General features: G+C 44.5%; 1 protein-coding gene across 10 annotated transcripts in view; it reads left to right on the top strand.

Annotated features, from left to right (window-relative positions):
- Dennd1a (DENN domain containing 1A) overlaps positions 1-18,903 on the top strand; it is a 467,485-nt gene that overhangs the window by 390,587 nt on the left and 57,995 nt on the right. For all 10 annotated transcript variants that reach the window (XM_051185345.1, XM_051185350.1, XM_051185346.1 and 7 more), the window contains 3 exons: positions 16,320-16,424; positions 16,749-16,836; positions 18,711-18,751. In XM_051185345.1, coding sequence (XP_051041302.1) covers positions 16,320-16,424; positions 16,749-16,836; positions 18,711-18,751 — 234 coding nt within the window. The remainder of the gene's footprint in view (positions 1-16,319; positions 16,425-16,748; positions 16,837-18,710; positions 18,752-18,903) is intronic.

The following is an 18,903-nucleotide window of genomic DNA, read 5'->3' as shown; positions in this document are numbered from 1 at the left end:
GATCTTTGGGTGTCAGTTTTCCTACCTAGTCCTTTCATCAAGAACAAATGAGGCTTGATGATTTTGGTGACCCTTTGAAGGGTGATAGGTGACAGAGGGAAGATTAGACTTGCCTGTTAGGGAACCCACCCCTACCTTCTTGTTCCAGGGACTTGGGTAAAGGCAATAGACCTGTCAGAGCTTTATTTCCAGATCTCCAGGCACTTCTCATGACTCTCACAAACACTGTTTACTTGTGTGGTTGCCCACATTCTAGGAAAAAGAGACCTAGACTGGCTTTGTTGTGACCATTGCAGCTCTTACACAAGACCTGACTCATAGTAGATTTATAATAAATAGTTTGTAACTTACTTTTTAAAAATTCTATTTGTTTTTGTGGGGGGGCATACCTCTCACACAGGTAGGGGTGAGAAGACAGTTTGAAAGAGTCAGTTTTTTCTTCCTACCATGTAGGTCCCAGAGATTGAACTCAGATCGTCAGAATTGATAGCAAGTGCCTAACCTGCTAAGCCTCTTACTGACTCTATAACTAACGCACTTTTCATGCTGCCCCGATCACTGCATTAACAATAAATAAATTCGATTAGCAGAATGCTATGCATGGCCTCCCCTCCATTTGTGGAATACCTATCCTGCTACCAGAAATTCCCATGCTGGAGTTCTGTCACTTACTGTCTCCCTGTGGGGTTTCTCCCCAATAATTTAATAATGAAAATGAAAAGACACAATACCCAAATGTAAGCCTTTTCTGTCACATACAGGCAAGAATGTTACAGTGAAAACCTGCATACCTACCATGTAGATTAGCCATTCACATTTCCATTACATGAGCTTTGTCACATGCTCTGTTGGGAATGTGGCTTGGTGGTAGATCCTTCACCTAGTATGTAAGGAGCCCTGGGTTTAACTCTCAGCACTGAAGAAAACGTATTATGTATGTATGCATTCACTGTATCTTTATTCATTTCAGAGTAAGAAAACATTGGGATCCTTTCCCCCCAAAGCATTCAGTGTATCTACTGGTAACTAGAATAAATACTGTTAGAATATGAGTAGCAGTAAATCTATCATCATTGTTGTTGTCATCATCATTATTAGGATTAAAGGATGGCTGCAGTGATTCAATATTTCCAAAGGTGAGTCACTGCTAGCCACATGGTGAAAGGGGCTACTCTCTTCTAGCATCCAAACTGGTCTTTATTCCATGGACTAGTCTTGGCAGAAGTCCAAACACAGTATATCCTTAGGGACAGACTTTCTGCCCCATGCCCCTGATCATCCTCCCTAAAGGCCTCCTGAAGGCTCAGTAATGTGACTATAGCAGTTTCTGCAGCACGCAGCCCAGTTTGGTTCTCTGGGTTTGATCCATCCCAGGTCTGCAAGTGTCAAATGCTGTGTACCCTCCCCTCAGAACCACCACTGAAGGGACTCGGTGCATGGTGACAAGAGTCAGGAATTTAAAGGTAGGTTCTAGGAAGTCAGAACCTGGGGTACTCAACAGGCCCTGGCCTTGGGTAGAACAGATTCTTTCTACATCTCTCTGGCCTAGAGCCCAGGCTATAAAAGATCCTTGAAAACCTGCTCTTCTGCAGCATTCTGTGGAATAGGAATCAACAAACACATCTGTATGCCTCATATGTCTGTGACTCAGTTTCCAACTGTCAAATGAGGACAGCAATGATATCTACCTCATGCCTGAGCTGGGCAGTGGTGGCACACACCTTTAATCGCAGTACTCAGGAAGCAGACGCAGATGATCTCTATGTAGCCAGAGCTACACAGAGAAACCCTGTCTTGAAAGAAAAAAGAAAAAGTAAAGAAACACCTGGGAAAGCATTAGTACACAAGAAACACACAAGTACCCATCACCCTTGTCAACATATGCCACCTATTTCCTACCCAGAATTGCAGTACCTCAAAATCCTATGAGCACCTGTGTGGAAACCAAACCATGGCTCAAGAGTTAGTGAACAAAACTTCTCTGGGTGAATGTACATGGACCACCAGATGCAAAAACTCCAAAGGGATCAGCAAATGTTAACTTCCCACCCAAGTGAAGAAACAGAAATGTAGAGGCCAAGAGAATGTGGGGTCCTAGAGCATCGTTGCAGATCAGCAGCACCTACAAGTGGGTTCTTGAGGTCAGCACTTGTCCAAGATCTACCTACCAGCATTCTGGGGCTGAAATCAAATCTTGGTTCTCTATAAAACCGTGACAGTGTTTATGGGAAATTTGGTTCAGTTAGAACTGAACCAGATACTTACAGGGAAGATCATATGTCACAAAAGGAAATTCCTTCTCATTGCTTATCAAGACACCACCAATTATTTGAACCAGGACCCTCCACACAGTCAGAGCCTGCAAGCCCTTGAACTTCCCAGCAGAGTGGTATCAGAAGCCATTTACCTAAACAATTGTTTCACTGCATGTGTAGACACATGAATGTGCATCACCACTCTGGCACTGTCTAGGTAAATCATAATTAATATTTACTTAAAACAATCATTAGTCTCTGCTGGGTGACATTAAACCCATGTGTTTGCAGTATTTTTTTGCCAGGCCTTCCCCACACCTGCAGTTGTCAGGCAAGTGTGTGGTGGCAGGAGCCCCACGGTGCTTCATAAACATGTCTGGACAGGCCATGCTGAATGCTGCACACCACTCATGCTGTCAGCTGGGACCTCGGACTTCACCAGTAGCATCCTTCCTTCCTTTACCTCCTAGACATCAAAAGCCAAATACATTTCCCTTTAGTTGATGTGGCACTCGTGCCTAGACCACACCCACAGAAAACGCATGGCTTTTCCCAGACCATATAGGATTTCTCCAGTAAGGAAAAGGGGCAGAGGTGGATTATAAGGACAACAGTGATTGGATCCTAACCTTCCAAGTATGCTGTTTCCTTTAAATTATATAACAACAATATGGCAAGGCAGCTCCTCTCGATGCTTTGCTCTTTCAGAAGAGGAAACTAAGCCCCATTAGCTGAACCTGTGCTTTCCACTGTCCTACCCAGCCTCAGTTGTATTTGATCCCATCAAATCAACATGGGGGAATAAAATGGAAACTATGTATACTGAATGACTCCCCAGGTACTGGGCAGTTTGCAACAGGAATATGCTTACAGGATGTAAGAGTGAATACCTTGTAAAATGAGGATCTAGAATTTTAAATTCCTTGGCTCATAAGCACTATAAACAAAATTTAATCCTCAAACTCATTGTCCAACAGGAGACATATTCCCACCTTGAGAGACATTTGTCGTGTACACAGCCAATAATGTCTACTTTTGTACAGACCTTAAGATTTTCTTATTTCCCTTCTTCTCAGCTAATGGGAGTGATCTGCTTAAGTTTTTTTTTTTTTTTTGGTTTGGATGTTGAGATTGATCAACAGGTATATGCACTTGTTTCCAAGCCTGATGACCTAAGCACCATGCCCAGAACTGAGTAATAGAAGGAGAAAACAAACTCCCATAAGTTTTCTTCTGGCCTCCACATGTACACAAGCATACAACACATACAATCAATACATAATAAGAAGAAGTCAGTTATGGTGACACCTTTAATCCCAGTACTCAAGAGACAAAGGCAGGTGGATCTCTGAGTTTCATGCCAGCCTGATCTACAGAGCAAGCTCCAGGACAGTCAGAGCTACACAGAGAACCCCTGTCTGCAGGGGGGGTGGGAGGGCGAGAGAAGGAAAAGAAGAAGAGAGGGAGGGAGAAAGGAAGGGAGAAAGAGAAAAGATAAACAAGCAGAGCTCAGTGAGTTCATGACTAGCCTAATCTACATAGATCAGACAGGGATATGTAGTGAGACCCCTCCTCAAATATATATGCATGGAAAGCTTGAGGTTTTATTCAAAAAACAATTATTTTTTAAGTTTCTAAATTTCTTTTCCAAATCAAAAATTACCATTATAGAAATAGCTTAATATTTATTCAGGAATTTAACATTTTCAGGGTTCTTTCATTATTATTGCATTACTCCTTGAAAAACAAATCTGTGAAGGTTGACATTATAAACTCCTATTCACAGAGCATTAGACTGAATTTAGAGTGGCCAGTAGCATGCCCAAGGCAAGTGTAGGTAGACTAGGAATTCAAATCCCCACACACTACAAAGGTTGCATACTCTGCTCGGTAAGACCACAGAGTGGGGAGTTTATGCACTTTGACTTGGGAGGTTCGGGCACTCTTTCAGCAGGGAAGCCTGGCTTTAAGGGACCCTTGGTTAAAGATGGTGACAGCTCACCTATGCCACAGGACCACAGGAAGTTGGAGTGGGAGGTAGGTATGCAAGTGGTGGTACCCACACTGATCTGTGATAGTACTGGTGGATGGGAGCAGATAAGAGTAACTTTACACTGGGGCTAGAAAAACAGCTCAGCAGTTAAAAGCAGACCCTGCTTCAATCTCCAGCACCCACATGGTGGCTCACTACTATCTATGATTCTAGTTCTGGAGAATCTGACATCCTCTTCTGGCCTCCGTTGGTACAGACATCCATGCAGGAAAAGATAAATATACACATACAGACAGACTTCAATTCAGGAAAAACACACATATACACAGACAGACAGACAGGCAAAAGAAAAAAATTAAATTTTTTAAAAAGTGACTTTACATGATGCAAATGATCAGTGAGGGCATGCAGGGATTGGAGGGGAGTGGAGCTGGCATTTTCTTGGCCCAGCAAATAGCTACCCATCTGCTCTCTGTCAGAATATGTTAGGAGTGCATCTGGATTGCTGCCCCAGAGCCTCAGCTCCGGGCGGGTCATGTGGTCGTCTCCACGACAACTCCAGAAACGCTGGATACTGCTGCACTTGGAGCCAGATGCTGCTCTGCACATGTGGTCTAATTAGCAGGGGTTCCCTGCCTCCTCCACCACCCACCCCTCCCAGCATACACCACCTTCTCTTTTTCCCTGCCTCCCTCCTTCCCTAGTCTTCCTAGCACCCTCTGGCTGGCTGTGTACTACTCTGTTTGCCTCTTCTTCAAGTAACCCTGTTATCCTGGCACTGTTCGAGGAACTAGAGATTTTGGGGGGGAATCAGCCCAAGGGGAAGACTAGGGTTGGGGAGGGGGTGGCAGCTAGTAAATGACTGGACAAGGTCATGACTAGCCACAAATGCTCTTGCAATAAAGACCTTGAATGCTCAGGACCCCCAAGAGGTCCGGCAAAGGCCGTGGCAAGTGCCCTAGTCAGCTAAATCTTTGAGTTATGCTTTGAAAGGCATGAAGAACTCCCCAGCAGAAGATGTGATACACGAAAGAAAGAGCAGAGGTCAATGGAACCTGCTGGAGGACTGTATTTTGCACTGGTTGCTGGAGCACAGGCTATTTAGGGAATGAGGAACTGTGGTTGGCAATCAGGCTCCTCTCTACCTCCGAACTTCACTTGGTTCTACAGACACTAGTAGCTGTTGTGGAGTAAGGCTGAGTAAACAAAACCCTTCAGGAGATTCCTGCAAATTATGCCTAGGTATCTTTTTCTAGGTGGAAAATGCTTGAGCAGGAGTAGTGCCTAGTGGTGGAGGAGCCAAGTGGCATCTTCCTTACTCACCTGTACATGATGTGCTTGCACAGCCCAGACACCATGGTGGTCCTGCTGCTTCCCATCCTACCCACCAAATCCTCATACTCCACTCAGCCCATCCCTGCCCCTAAGTGGTGCTTTGTTTTCATATCACTTCCCCCCATATGCTCCCTCCCTATGCTTTCCAAGCAGGATCATCTTGATCATAGGTATTTGTTGAAGGGAGAATGCTGAAGCTCCTACCTCAGATGTGATACCCAACCTCTAAGGAGAGCCATGAAGGACATTATTGGCCCTTGCATATGCTTATAGGTAATAGCACTTTTACAAACATGCCATTTAAGACCCTGGATATGAAAGAAGGGCTCTCTCCCTTTTATACCTGAGGAAACAGGTTTAGAGAGCCTCTCTTGCTTCTCTCCTCCTGAAGCTCTGGGGTGCACTGAGCCCTTCTGAGGCTGAGGCCATCGAAACCCAGCACCCAGAAACACTGGACTTGTTGAACAAGGTAGTGACCATAGTACACAGAGAAGGGTGCCTTCATTTGGATGGTTATTGGCAGTCACTTGGATTCTGCAGAAACCCAGAAGAAATCCCTGTCTGTACAAATGAGTCTGTTCAGAGAGTTCTGTAGTGCCATGGGAGAAATTTGGGCCTGTGGCTCCTCCTATTCTGTAGTCCTGGGCCAGGCACGCCTCTTCCCTCTGAAGGATAGGAATAAAGAGCCTGTCTCCATAGGGCTATCACAAGAAGCCAGTCTTCAACCAAGGATCATTATGATGCCCTAAGCTGGTTATACTCTAAGCAGGTTTTGTGAGGGTCCCTCTTTCCCCCTGGCCTTTATTTAGTCTTGCTTCCAGAACCCATCATATCCTGGGTATATCTCATGCATTGAGGCAGAACTGCCTGCAGTAGATAGAGAACTGTTGGAACTTAGTTGTGCCCTCAGCTAAGCCCTTGCACACATCTGGGAAACACGGTCTCCCATCTCACCATAAGAAAACATCTCAGAGGACTTAGAGTTCCAGACCCCATGGGCGATGGATCTTGCAGTCTGTCTCCAGTTTCTTCCATTCCTGCATCTGCATTGAGTGCTAATATGGTGGTCTATTTCTCTGTGGAGCCAGGAAAGACCTCACAGAGAGCCACCCCTCCATGTGTAGAAATAATACACATCAGTGTTAGAAGCTTCCTTGAAGATTTTTCCAGCCACACAACTTTATAGAGGAAGAAGCTGAGGCCTAGGCAAAGGAAGCAAAGCCAGGTCAGGCGTTGATCCTGTCCATGCTCTGTACAATTCAGTACAAGAAGCTTCCTGCCAGGTGCTGCAGATGTAGCACTAGACAGAGGACATCCAGGAGAGGGGTGACAGTAAATGGAGGAGCCTGGGGTTAATGGGCAAGCCTTGTGATTCAGTATGTGGAAACTGCTATAAGACCCCTCCAAGGGCTGTGTCAACAAGGGACTAGTGGCTGCTCCTTGCATGACTTAGGAGGACTTCTTCTCTTTTCTTTGCCATGTCCCTTTGCCTTTTCATATGTGAACTGCAGATTGTATGACTACAGTCAGGACTGGCTACTCTATTTATCTTATTTTCAAGAGACCCATGAAGCCCTCAAACCTATCTCCTCTCCAGTAGCTTTCTCAAACAATGCTTTCTCCACCACCAGGAAACATTAAAATGACACGGTCACAGTGTTATCCCAGATCTGGCTCCCAGTGGCCCAGAGTTGACTCTGACACTGCCTAGGTGTCCTAGCCACAAGGTGCTTGATCCTGAGATCCTTGTGTGTCCCATTCCACCTGGAGAGAGAGAGAGCTATTGCTGTGCTGCAGCAAGGAGCCATCACTGCTCTGTGGACCTTAATTCACATAATGACTCTGCCACTCAGATCATCAGGTAGAAACTGCTGTTTGCACTGTATCGGTGAGAAGTCCAAGGTACTAAGAGGTGAGTAGCTACATCAGGCATAGTGGAGCCATTGCCTATTCAGCATTGCTTCCCTATAACCCATTTCTTTAGATTTTCTCTAGAGCAGCTTCAGTTGGCAGCTAGGTGACAAGTATGTGATTATGTTTCTTAATACAACAGAAATGCCCAGACTTTGCCTCTGAACACTGGCCAGGCCACTGCCCAACTTAGTGACCTCAGGCAGGTAAACTTCACCTGGCAGAGCCTCGATTTCCTTATCTGTGAAGTGGAGGTGATCATAAAACCTACCTCCAAGGTTACCACAGAAAATAAACAGGATAATGCATGTAAAACCAGCCAACACTGGTGGAGTGCTCAGCAAGTGGTAGTTGGTTTTAATCACTGCACCTGCTTTCCTCCAAGAGCTGATTCCTATCTGCATGTCTTAGGGGAGGAAAATCTTGAGCTAGTATGCACGAAGACCAACTTCATTGTGTCTCCTTGACTTCCACAGGCTTCCTGCTCATCTGCTCTCCTGTGCTAATCAGGATTTCCTGACTTCTCCCTGTTTGTCTCCGTTAATGCTGAAGGAAGGGGCTCCTGGCACAGATGAGCTGAGGTGTGGGCCAATGTGCCTGTGATTTGAATGTCTTTACTATAATCTAGCGAGTGTGTGCAGGGGGCCTCTGTCAATACTGGAGCTGTGGCCAGAATGGGCAAATACCAGCAGCCCAGACATCTCTGGCCCACAAATCATCAGAGGAGCTTTGGTTGGGCGCTCACATTTGCCCTAACTTAAAATCATCCGAATAGCAAAGTGGCTTCATAAGGAGACATTGATTCTTTGTTTAGGGCTTGTTACAGGGATGAGACTCGGGCTGGGAGTCATTCCCTGACGTACCTCAGCTATTCCACTCTTGCTGCAGAAATTTGTCTTGGTCCTGTCATTCCAAGGGTGGTTTGGCCCAGCCCTGTCAGGGTCATCTGATTGGCTGGGCAGTATCCTCCTTCCTCATGATCCACCTCATGATCCCAGTGTGTGCTGTGCTGGGACTTGGGCCTGAGAGTCATTAGACTGGAGATCCCTGAGACTTTTGGCTAAAGGCCTACTCTTGGTGGGTGTCCCTTCCTTGTGAAATGAGAATAGTAAGTGAAGGCCTTGGCAAGGGTGGGACATGCCGGCTGGCACAGATAAGACTTTAACTAACATAGGCTCCCTTCTCTCTATGGTCATATTGTCAATGTTCTGGCAAGGGAACCCATTGTCCCACCCACCCTTCTCCTGTCCCTGTGTTCCAGTAAATAAGGATTTGGGAGCTGTGCTCCATACCACAGGGGAAGAAATGATGGTCACTTGGCAGCTGCCCAACTGACTTGTGAGAAGTGGACTTCTGACTAACACAGCCTATCTTGGAAGTATTTCAGTGAATGAAGTGCATCCAGTACGGGGAGTGCTCATGACAACTAGGGTCAGATTCTCTGGCTTTCTTAGGTTTCACACAGTGACTATTGATTGGTCTAGACTGGTTGCTCTCACTTCTGCTAGTAGTCCTCAGCCTCTACACTGGAGGTAGTTAGTAAAGTTGTGGGATCGGAAAGTTATAAGCATCAAGATTGAGGTCGATTGACCTTCATATTCCATCCACCCCTGCCTGATTCCCTAGCAATCCCATGAGTAAAGTAATTATACCTGTGTTAAAGATGGCTGGTTACAGTACATGAGAGCAGCAAAAACACAGCTGGGCCAGGAACCAACTGTGTGTCCCACTCTTCATCTCCTTCTCTGGAGCATTAGCAAAGCCTGTCCTGTAGGAGCTTGCAGTGGGATGGGAAAGCATGCCTGCCCATGGGTAGTGTTTATGGCGACACCTGAGCCACCTAGCAAGGGTTTCTGAGAAAAGTGACAAAATTGAAGCCCAGAAGCTATGGAAAAGGGCATATGAATGTGGGGGAGGTAGATTAGGTGTCACTAACAAGGAAAAGGCAGCTGTATGTGGAAGGCACAAGAATCTTGAATGTATATGCTCAGGGGTTTAGAAACCCAAACCTAGCTAGGACTCTTCAGCTAAGGTCTTAAGTCAAGGAGACAGAGCCACCTATCAAGGGCTTAACCTAGAAGAGATGGGGGGAGGTAAGAATAGGAATGATGTCTAGACTAGTCTCTAGCCCTGTACCTTATGCAGTTACACAAGGCTTGTGCTCAATTTGATAATCTGCCATCATGTTGTAATTCTTAAAACTTTCCCTGTGAATGTGTGCTTTGTGTGAAATTCCATGGAACAGTGTGGACAGACACCAGCAAAGGAGCTAAGCATTCCCATCACAGTCCTATATTATCACCAGGCACGCATGATACGTGAAATCAAGACGCAGAGCATGTACTATGTAAATGTGGAAAGGTCCAGTGGAGTAAGTGTCACCATCAGCCATGCCACTCTGTGTTTAGAACCAGAACTTGCTCCAAGCACAGCAGGAGGACTGGTTTCTAAATGATGTGAGTGATTCAGGAGCTGTCACAGATGGTGTTCGCTTCTTGTCCTTACTCTGAAAGTGATAGGAAAGAAAGAGATGGAGCAATCATGGCCCCTCTTCCTTTCTCATCAGTAAGGCAGAAAAATGTATGGAATGTAACTGTATCAAGAAGTAAAATTAAACAGTTGAGTTAATTGTATAGCATTTCCATGGACTAATAACATGGAAGTTAGAGAGATTGCCTGGTGATTTAAGAGTGTGTAATGCTCTTCCAAAGGACCCAAGTTGAACTCCCAGCACCCTCAGTCATGTGCACATACACATAATTAAAAATAAAACCTTTACAAGAAACACAGGTACATGTACTAGCCATCCAAGTTAGATTTTTAAATCCAGTATCACATGATTTAAACTTGAACAACAAAAATCATGCTAATAATTAAACATTGATTTCCTTCTTTACTTGGAATGTCAGTATCCTATTGTATATAAACAAATACCATGATAGATCTTGAAAGAAAGAAAAAGATATGGGGAGGGGGAAGAAAGGAAGGAAGAAAGAAGCGAGGGAAGGAAGGAAGAAACGAAGGAAGGAAGGAATTTTAGCACCATTTTTTTTCAAAAGCGTTCATTTTACACTGGGTACTGCTTATCCCAGGCAAGACCAATCTTTGCCCTCAAAGAGGACCATTTTTGTGGGAAACCCATTGTGGAACCATCTATCTGTGATCATCTGTTTTACTCTTCACAGTGACACTGTGAGGTAGCATTGGCACTATTATCACCAATGAGGAAAGACAGATTGAGTTGCCAGAGATTACCTGGCTGTCAGTCAATTTAGGGTTTAAGGACAGGCCTTTTAACTCCAGGACATGTTCACTCTTTACTATGTTGAGTTGCCTTAGAGACTAAATCTGAAGTTTCAAGTTTGTAAAGGTTCCTTTAGCTAAAGCAATCCCAGTCCTCTGGTGTGTGAGGTAATTGTCTGTTCCCTAAACTTGACAGGATTCCTTTGAACTAGCTGGCTTTTGATTAGGAAATTTTTTGTTTCTTTTCTTTTCTTTTTTTCTTCCTTTCTTCCTTCCTTCCTTCCTTCCTTCCTTTCTTTCTTTCTTTCTTTCTTTCTTTTTAGGTTTATTGACACTGCCTGCCTACATGCCAGAAGAGGGCACAAAATCTCATTACAGATGGTTGTGAGCCACCATGTAGTTGCTGGGAATTGAACTCAGGACCTTTGAAGAGCAGGCATCGCTCCTAACTGCTGAGTCATCTCTCCAACCCTAGAGAAATTTTCAAGTCAATACTAAATAAGCAATCACCTTGTAACTTGCCATGTTCTATTGATTTTTTAATTATAATTAGGAAATTTTACATAAATTTCCCATCTTAACCATTTCATAGCTGCAGTGCCATGCCCTTCAACACATTCACATGGGCGTGCAACCATATCCATCTTCCAAACTTTGTCATCTTCTAAATATGAAACCCTGCACCCATTGAACTGTCTCCCCAGAAGCTGCCATTCTACTCTTTTCTCTATGAATTTGATCTCTCATAATTACCACTGTTCTTGATTGTCTTGTTTCATTTAACATAGTATCATCAAGGTGCATCCATGCTGTATCATAATGTCAGATTCCTTTTTAAAGCATTGTACCATATATAAATTCCACATTTGTGGCTCAACAGATTTAGCACCTGCTGCACAAGTATGAGGATTGGAGTTCAGGTCCCCAGCATCCACATAAAAGTAGGACCTGGCCACATCCCTGTCACCTCAGAGCTGACAGGAGATACAACAGGATCTCAGAGCTTGCTGGCCAGTCAATGTAGCTGAAACAGCAAGCTACAGGTTTGATGACAGACAGTATCTGAGAAAGTAAGGTGGAAAGAGAACAGCAAGATGACTAAGCAGGTAAAAGCACTTGCCACCAAGACTGATTGTCTGATTTCAATCCCCAGGACCCATATAGTGGAAGGAGAGAAATGACTCCCATAGGTTGTACACTGACCTACACTATTGCACATATCCACTTCTCCTGTACATATACACACACAAATATATATATATATATATATATATATATATATATATTTTTTTTTTTTTTTTTTTTTTTTTTTACTTTAAAGCTACTTTAAAAATAAAGTGGAGAGTCATTGAGGGAGATGCCTTCTATGTCTTTATGTTTATTCTTAGATAGAACCTGACTTATAAGAGCTATTTTTAAATATTTGAATAAAAAAATGAATCTTCCAAAAAATAAGTTGTTAATTTTAAACAAAGTCAATAAGCTGGGCATTGCCTTTAATCCCAGCACTCGGGAGGCAGAGGCAGGAGGATCTCTGTGCGTTCGAGGCTAGCCTGATCTACAGAGCAAGTTCCAGGACAGCCTCCAAAGCAATAAAGAGAAATCCTGTCTTGAAAAACAAAACAAAAAAGTCAATAAAGAGGAGATTGTTCTTCTTGTCTTATAATCATATAGTAAAAGTAGGATTTTTTTTTTTATAACAATTAAGTTTGTTAAGGAACAGAGGAGTTATCAGGACAAAGAAAGTTGTTTGAAGAGCCTGGTGGGGGTTGTGTTTTTACACCAGTACTGAAGATGCTATATGGATGAAGCCATTATTTCTGGAAGACTCAAACCTTTGGAGTCACAGGCTTCGCCTGCTAACAAAGATTCAACTCATTAGTGATGGAGTTTTCAATTGATTCCATGTGTCAAGAAGACAGTCCAAGAAGGAAAGCTTGTCTTATTGTAGAGTCCTTGATGGAGTTGAGAAGCTGTTTTACTGTCCTTGGGGTCATAGACAGAAAACTCTCTACTAATGCCATCTAAGTGCAAATGCTCATGACCTGACTCCCTGGAATTAACATTGCCATCAGCTGGTTGTCCCCACCTAGAATGTCACCTAAGAAGACAAAATTAATCAAATAAGAGAACTAAACCAGAAATGCTTGCAGTTTCCGTAAAGGAGGGAATTAACAAGGAATTGTTTTATAGTTTATTGAAGAGTGGAATAGTGGTAGCCATGACACTGTAGGACATGGGTATGCAAAGCAAAGAAGAAGAGCTCTGTGTGCATACCCTAGTCCTTCACTGAGTCCTGCTTGTCTCCCAGAGCAGTTTGTGTCTCTATCCTGTTCTGTATCCTGAAGGTTTGATGAAGAGGCCCTTCATGCTGTCCATCTGAGACACATATATGGGACATTTATGGGACCTCACTTGTGAAGTGTGACCATTGCCCATATTTTGGAATGAGTCCAGGGAATGAGTCCTCGTTGTTGTTGGCTCTGGGTGACTATGCCAGTATTTGCTTCCATGCCTGATACCACTGATTTTTTTTAAGGTCTTTTTGCTGAAAAAAAAAGCCCTCATTGTCACATTTCCCTGTGGGTTTCCCATTCATGCCCATAGCCTTTTGTCAATTTTTATAGCATAGACATCTGATCCTGGGGGATATAACTGCCAGTGAGTGAACAAGAAACCCAAAATATTCCTTTCTCCTAGAAGATGAGACTCTCCACTCTCCTGTAGCTAAACTCTGCCTTAGGCTAGCCTCACATACCAATCCAGTGGCAAACTGTCTTGAATTTGTCACTCTAAACAAGCATCCTGGTGATGCTGGGCCAAGACTCCAGGTACAAGTGTTCATCTGAGAAACTCTAGCATCCTCCACCCTGAACACAAACATAACCCACTCCACATAGTATCCCACACTTCTTTACCAAGGCACAGCAAGGTCTGTGTCACACCTAGGCCACAGGTCCTGTTACAGGAACCAAGGTTGAGCTCATTCTATGATTGTTTGACTCACATCCCTGCAGTTGTCACTAGGGCCCAGGCTCTACACCCAGGAAAGGTGGAGGGAGATATGTACAGAGAGACTTGCCCTCACATGCTCCTGTCAGAGAGGACTCTAGGAAAGACTGTTCCAACACTTAGGGTAATGGTGCCTAGTAGCACCAAGCAAGGCTGAGTGGCTGCCACACCCAGGCCTGAGTCAGGCAGAAAGAAAAGAAAACAAGGATAACTATGGGACAACATGGCAGAAGGTGCTTTTGAAACATTAGGTGTAAAGGAGCAGACACAAAGGGATACAGAGGAACTGTCTTAAGGGCTATTTGCCTGGCCACAAAGGTTTCCCTATTCTCTCCCACACAAGACCCTGGTGTGTGTCACACATATGATGCAGTATGCAAAGGTATGCAAACAAGTGTGTCTGCTCACAGGAAACACAGTAGAAAGCACACAAATCCAGTCATCACATGAAGGCAGCACCTGGGCAGCAGGATTCCTGAGTAGAATGGTGACATGATTGAACTTTGGCTAGAACTGATAGGGACTAAAATGAATGAGACAGGACAGAGCATCACAGCAGTCTGGGCCTATGCTAAGGTCATGCATGGGGGACGAGCAGTGAGTGAGTGTGTAAAGACCCTCCCAGGCTGGACAGGGAGGACATTGGAAGTCTAACAGGTCAGCCATGGATCAATGAGGCTCTGACAACCAAGAAAGGGAGGAACTGATTTGAATGGAGATATAGGTCCATAACTGAGAATTGGGCGAGTGAGGGGGGTACCTGATGTGAAGCAGCAGGCTTTAGAGTAATGTTCTCAGCTGGTGATATGTGTCAAAGGTCATCAGATTGTGTTAAATCCTAGAGCAAATGTGGCCCCAACAGTGAGGAGAAAGACTTTCAGAGGGTGGAGTTCTATCTGGATTTGGTTTGGTAGAAAAGGGGCAATCCATACCAAATAACATGAGCAGCTACAGCTCCTTCCCCAGGGACTAGTCTTATTCATCTTGTGTCCCACAGTTTGCAGTTCCTTGCCTCAGCTGCCAGGAAGCTCCAGAATAATTCAGTAGCTAAAATTCTGAAACTATGTAAGAAGCAGCACATCCGAAACTGTTTCTAAATCACTTCACAATGTGTGTGCCTCTCAACAATCATTTTTCTTATATGTTGTCTTGGGTGCTAGCATAAAGTGCCTCAAATCCTTTATAAAATCAGGGAGGGCTTATATAAATATAAAAATATATATAAACATAAAAAAATTTCCTCATTCAAACACTTCTGAGCCATCCTTGGAGTCTGAGCGATGAGGCTGCTCAATTGCTGAGTTAGTATTGGATAGATTGAAGCAAAAGGAATTCTTGGAACTTGTAGGAGCCAGAGAGTAAATTTAACACGTAAGTCATTAAAACAGGATAAAAGCAAAGCTTCAAACATCTTTGTGTTTGCCACCAAGTCCGTGAAAGGAGGGAGTGCCCTAACACAGCTTGAGATGTAAAAGTGAGATCTTTCAGAACCAGGAATGCAAACCAAAACATATCTGCATAGACAAGTACTACGACTAAGTTCAAAGAAAGAGTGAAGCATTGATGATAACAGGCCAGGTTAGTTGTTTGTTTTTAAAACGTAGGCCATAATTTTATTGACTCAAAATGTAGTTTGTGGACAAAAACTTACTCATAACTTAAACATAAACTTTTGCAGGTGGTAAATTTTATTTTTGATCAGCTAATATTTTATTAATTATAATTTGCCATAGGTCAAGTAATCTCAGCATTTAGAAAATTGAGGTAGGATGCTCAAAAGTTCAAGGCCATCCCAAACTGCATAGCAAGACCCTATCAGAAAAAAGAAAGAAATGGAGGGGGAGAGGGAGGGAGGGAGGGTGGGAGGGAGGGAGAGAGGGAGGGAGGGAGCGAGAGAGAGCAGAAAGGAAGGGAAGAAGAAGAAAAAGAAAAACAGCCAGGTGGTGGTGGCTCACACCTTAATGCCAGCACTCAGGAGGCAGAGACAGGTGAATCTCTGTGAGTTTGAGGCCAGCCTGGTCTACAGAGTGGGTTCTAGGACAGCCAGGGCTACACTAAGAAACCCTATCTTGAAAACCAAAAACTAAGAACAACAAAAATAAAAAACATGTGTAAGTGACTTTTAAACTATTTTCTGCAGTTGGCACCTGAGAAAAGATAACCAAGCACCTTCAGTCATGCCCCCAGTGCCATCCCTGCCCAGCTCAGGGCCCCTTCAGCATGAGGTGCTGATTGACTTCAGGATTCCACCCCTAAATATGGAAGAAAAAGTTTGGAAATCATCACACTGGCAGACACAGCACTAACTTGCTACAGGTTGTGATCATCAGTAATAGGGAAGGAGGTGAACAGGACTACATAGCTGATCTTGGCTGTCAGCCCCACCTCTTATCCTTTCTGACTTAGGGTATGGATTCTTCCTCCCTGAAACAGCTTGCTTGACCATCAGCTAGAATGAATGGTGATAATCATGTCTTCTGTAGTACAACATAAACAAATAGGCCCATGTGGAAACCTACAGAAGGGAGCCTGCCTGCCTCTTACTATCATGTTCCTTCTCCATTTCCCAGGAAGAACCCATCACCTTCAGTGAGGAAGCCTTTGTGTCCCACTACCGCTCTGGAACCATGAGGCAGTTCCTACAGAATGCCACACAGCTGCAGCTCTTCAAACAGGTACCCAGCCCCTCTTAGGGCCTGTGCCAGGTCTCTAGTGGGCATTTCTGCACCTGTCTCTACCTTAGGCACTAAGAATGAGGGAAGGGGGGGTGATGGGCCTGGAGAGGACTTGGAGGGTGGGTGTAAAAGGGGCATCAGCTGCCAGACAGGTCCTTGGCTTGCAGTTTTCTAAGTTGGAAACACAGCCAGCATTTGTGGTTTTCAAAGGGCCTTTCCTGTCTTGAACTGTTGGGTGGTCTTGAGCATATACCCCATTGCCCAGTTGGATGGCTCCCTTGTTTATAGACAAGCTATGGTGTGTTTGCTTTTTTTTCATTCTAGTTTATTGATGGCAGACTAGACCTTCTCAATTCCGGTGAAGGTTTCAGTGATGTCTTTGAAGAGGAGATCAACATGGGCGAGTATGCTGGTAAGATACTGCCCATGGCATTCCTGGCACAGTCAGGCTTTTTTTTTTTTTTTCTTTGTGAAGAGAGAGAGGGAAGACTGACACTTTGACCTTGGCCTTGAAAGAGTTGGGAAATTCCTCATTGTTTTGCGACAGAATGCACATAGTTTGGACTATGTGAGGCCTCTGATCCCAGAGTAGTTACTTCCTCTGGGTAGAAAAGTCTGTCAGAGTGTCATTGCCAGCATGATGCAAGGGACACTTACCAGATTCTGAAGTAGGGGAGCTGAACTCAAATGGAACCCCTGCCTTATTGCTAGCTGTGATACCAGAGCCAAATCATGTTCCAGTCAATGTTCTCGCACTTATGCATAACAATGCCACAGACTACCTTGAAGAAGTATTTGAGTCATTAGGTACATTGCATAACACCCCATAATAGTCCTTACTATAGGATCAATGCTCAACACATGTTTCAAGCCATGCACAGTGATACGTAATCCCAGCCCTTGGGAGACTGAGGGGGGGGGGTCACTTGATCCCAGGAGTAGGGAACAGCCTGGACCCTTTCTCAGACAGACAAATAAATGAATAATGTGAGCACCATTGCTAGGTGGCCAGTCTCAGAAGGCGCATCCTCTAATTTTTCAGTGGAAACATCTGGGGCTCTAGGAGGTGTCAATAATGAGCACCTCCTTAGTCCTGATCTGGCTTCTTCCCACACACCAGTGGTTCAGTCTCTGATGGCAGAGATGACAGTACATATAGTTTCAGTCTTTGAGTCAAAATAATGAGTGCATCTTACTAAGACTCTCTAGTCTGGGCTGTGCTGATGACCAGGGCAGTGGTGCACAAGCTCACTGAGGCAGCTTCACATCTACCTGCTGATACCACAGGCCTAGCCAGCCCACACCACGTTGTTAAAGCAGATACAGAATCTCTGGCTGGTCATGGCAGACTGCTGACAGGCATTCCCTGTACACTGTACCCAAAGCTGAGTAAACAATGTAAGCCCTAGCTTTGGTCCTCAGGGAAAGAGAAGCACCACTAAGACAAACACAAATTAAGCCAGTGCAGGAGGAGAGAGACTGAGTTGTGTGCAGTTGGAATAACATTCTGTTGACTCTTGCTACAACATTCAGAAGCTTAAAGAAGGGGCAGACTCTGGGTCAAGTTTTGACCATGAGAGAGAACTTCTGGGAAAAGGTGGGCCCTCTATATTGCAGACCTCCTTGGCCCCAGGATGCAATGAATGGAACTCACCCAGAAAACCTGTCAGCAGGCAAATGTACCAAAGGTAGCTGTGTGTCCAGCAGGGCTCCTACACTGGGATAGTCAGCTCTGCTGACTCATGGTACATCAAAAAATACGGCTGTTCAGAGGGAGGAAGAAGGCTAGGTAAGATAGAGTGCTTACCTAGCATGCACAGTGTCCTGGGTTCAAACCTTAATGCCACATAACCTTGCATTGTGCCAGGAGAATCAGATGTTCAAGGTCATCTTGGGTGGCATAGAAAGCTGGAGGCCAACATGAACTACATGACATTCTTTCTCAAAAAGGAAAAAAAAAGTAATAATAATAGAATGAAAAGAAAGGAGCACCAAAGGATGTGACATTTTGGCTGCCTGTTCCGTTTACCCTGGCACATATGGCAGGGGATGGTAGTTCCTTTCAGTCAGAGTGCAAGGCTTTGCCAATGGAAACATGGGATGGAGAGGCAGGAGCTTTGCACTATGGACACTGGTACAAACACCTCCCTGAGAATTACTGCCACATGCTGCAGAGAGTGGGTCCCAGAGGCCTCCTTGCCTTCCCTGGATTGTGAGCTTTCCAATCTGCACAAAGGCAGTTTAAAGAACTCTTTAATGACAGCCTCTTTCACTCCTCTTCCCTAGGCAGTGATAAGCTCTACCATCAGTGGCTGTCCACAGTCCGGGTAAGTGTGCCCCATTCAGAGCCACCTGCTTTCCTCTGCAGCCTTCTGGTAGCCCTCTGCTCCTTGGCTGCCTACAAAGTTGTCTCAAGATATAGGACCTGCCATTCCCTCCCTTATGTGAAGCTACTTTTGTCTTAATGACAGGCCACCAT

The sequence above is a fragment of the Phodopus roborovskii genome, unplaced genomic scaffold (assembly GCF_943737965.1).
Source record: "Phodopus roborovskii unplaced genomic scaffold, PHOROB, whole genome shotgun sequence".
Taxonomy (NCBI): domain Eukaryota; kingdom Metazoa; phylum Chordata; class Mammalia; order Rodentia; family Cricetidae; genus Phodopus; species Phodopus roborovskii.
The sequence above is the reverse complement of the archived record's forward strand: the minus strand, read 5'-3'. Positions and strand labels throughout refer to the sequence as shown.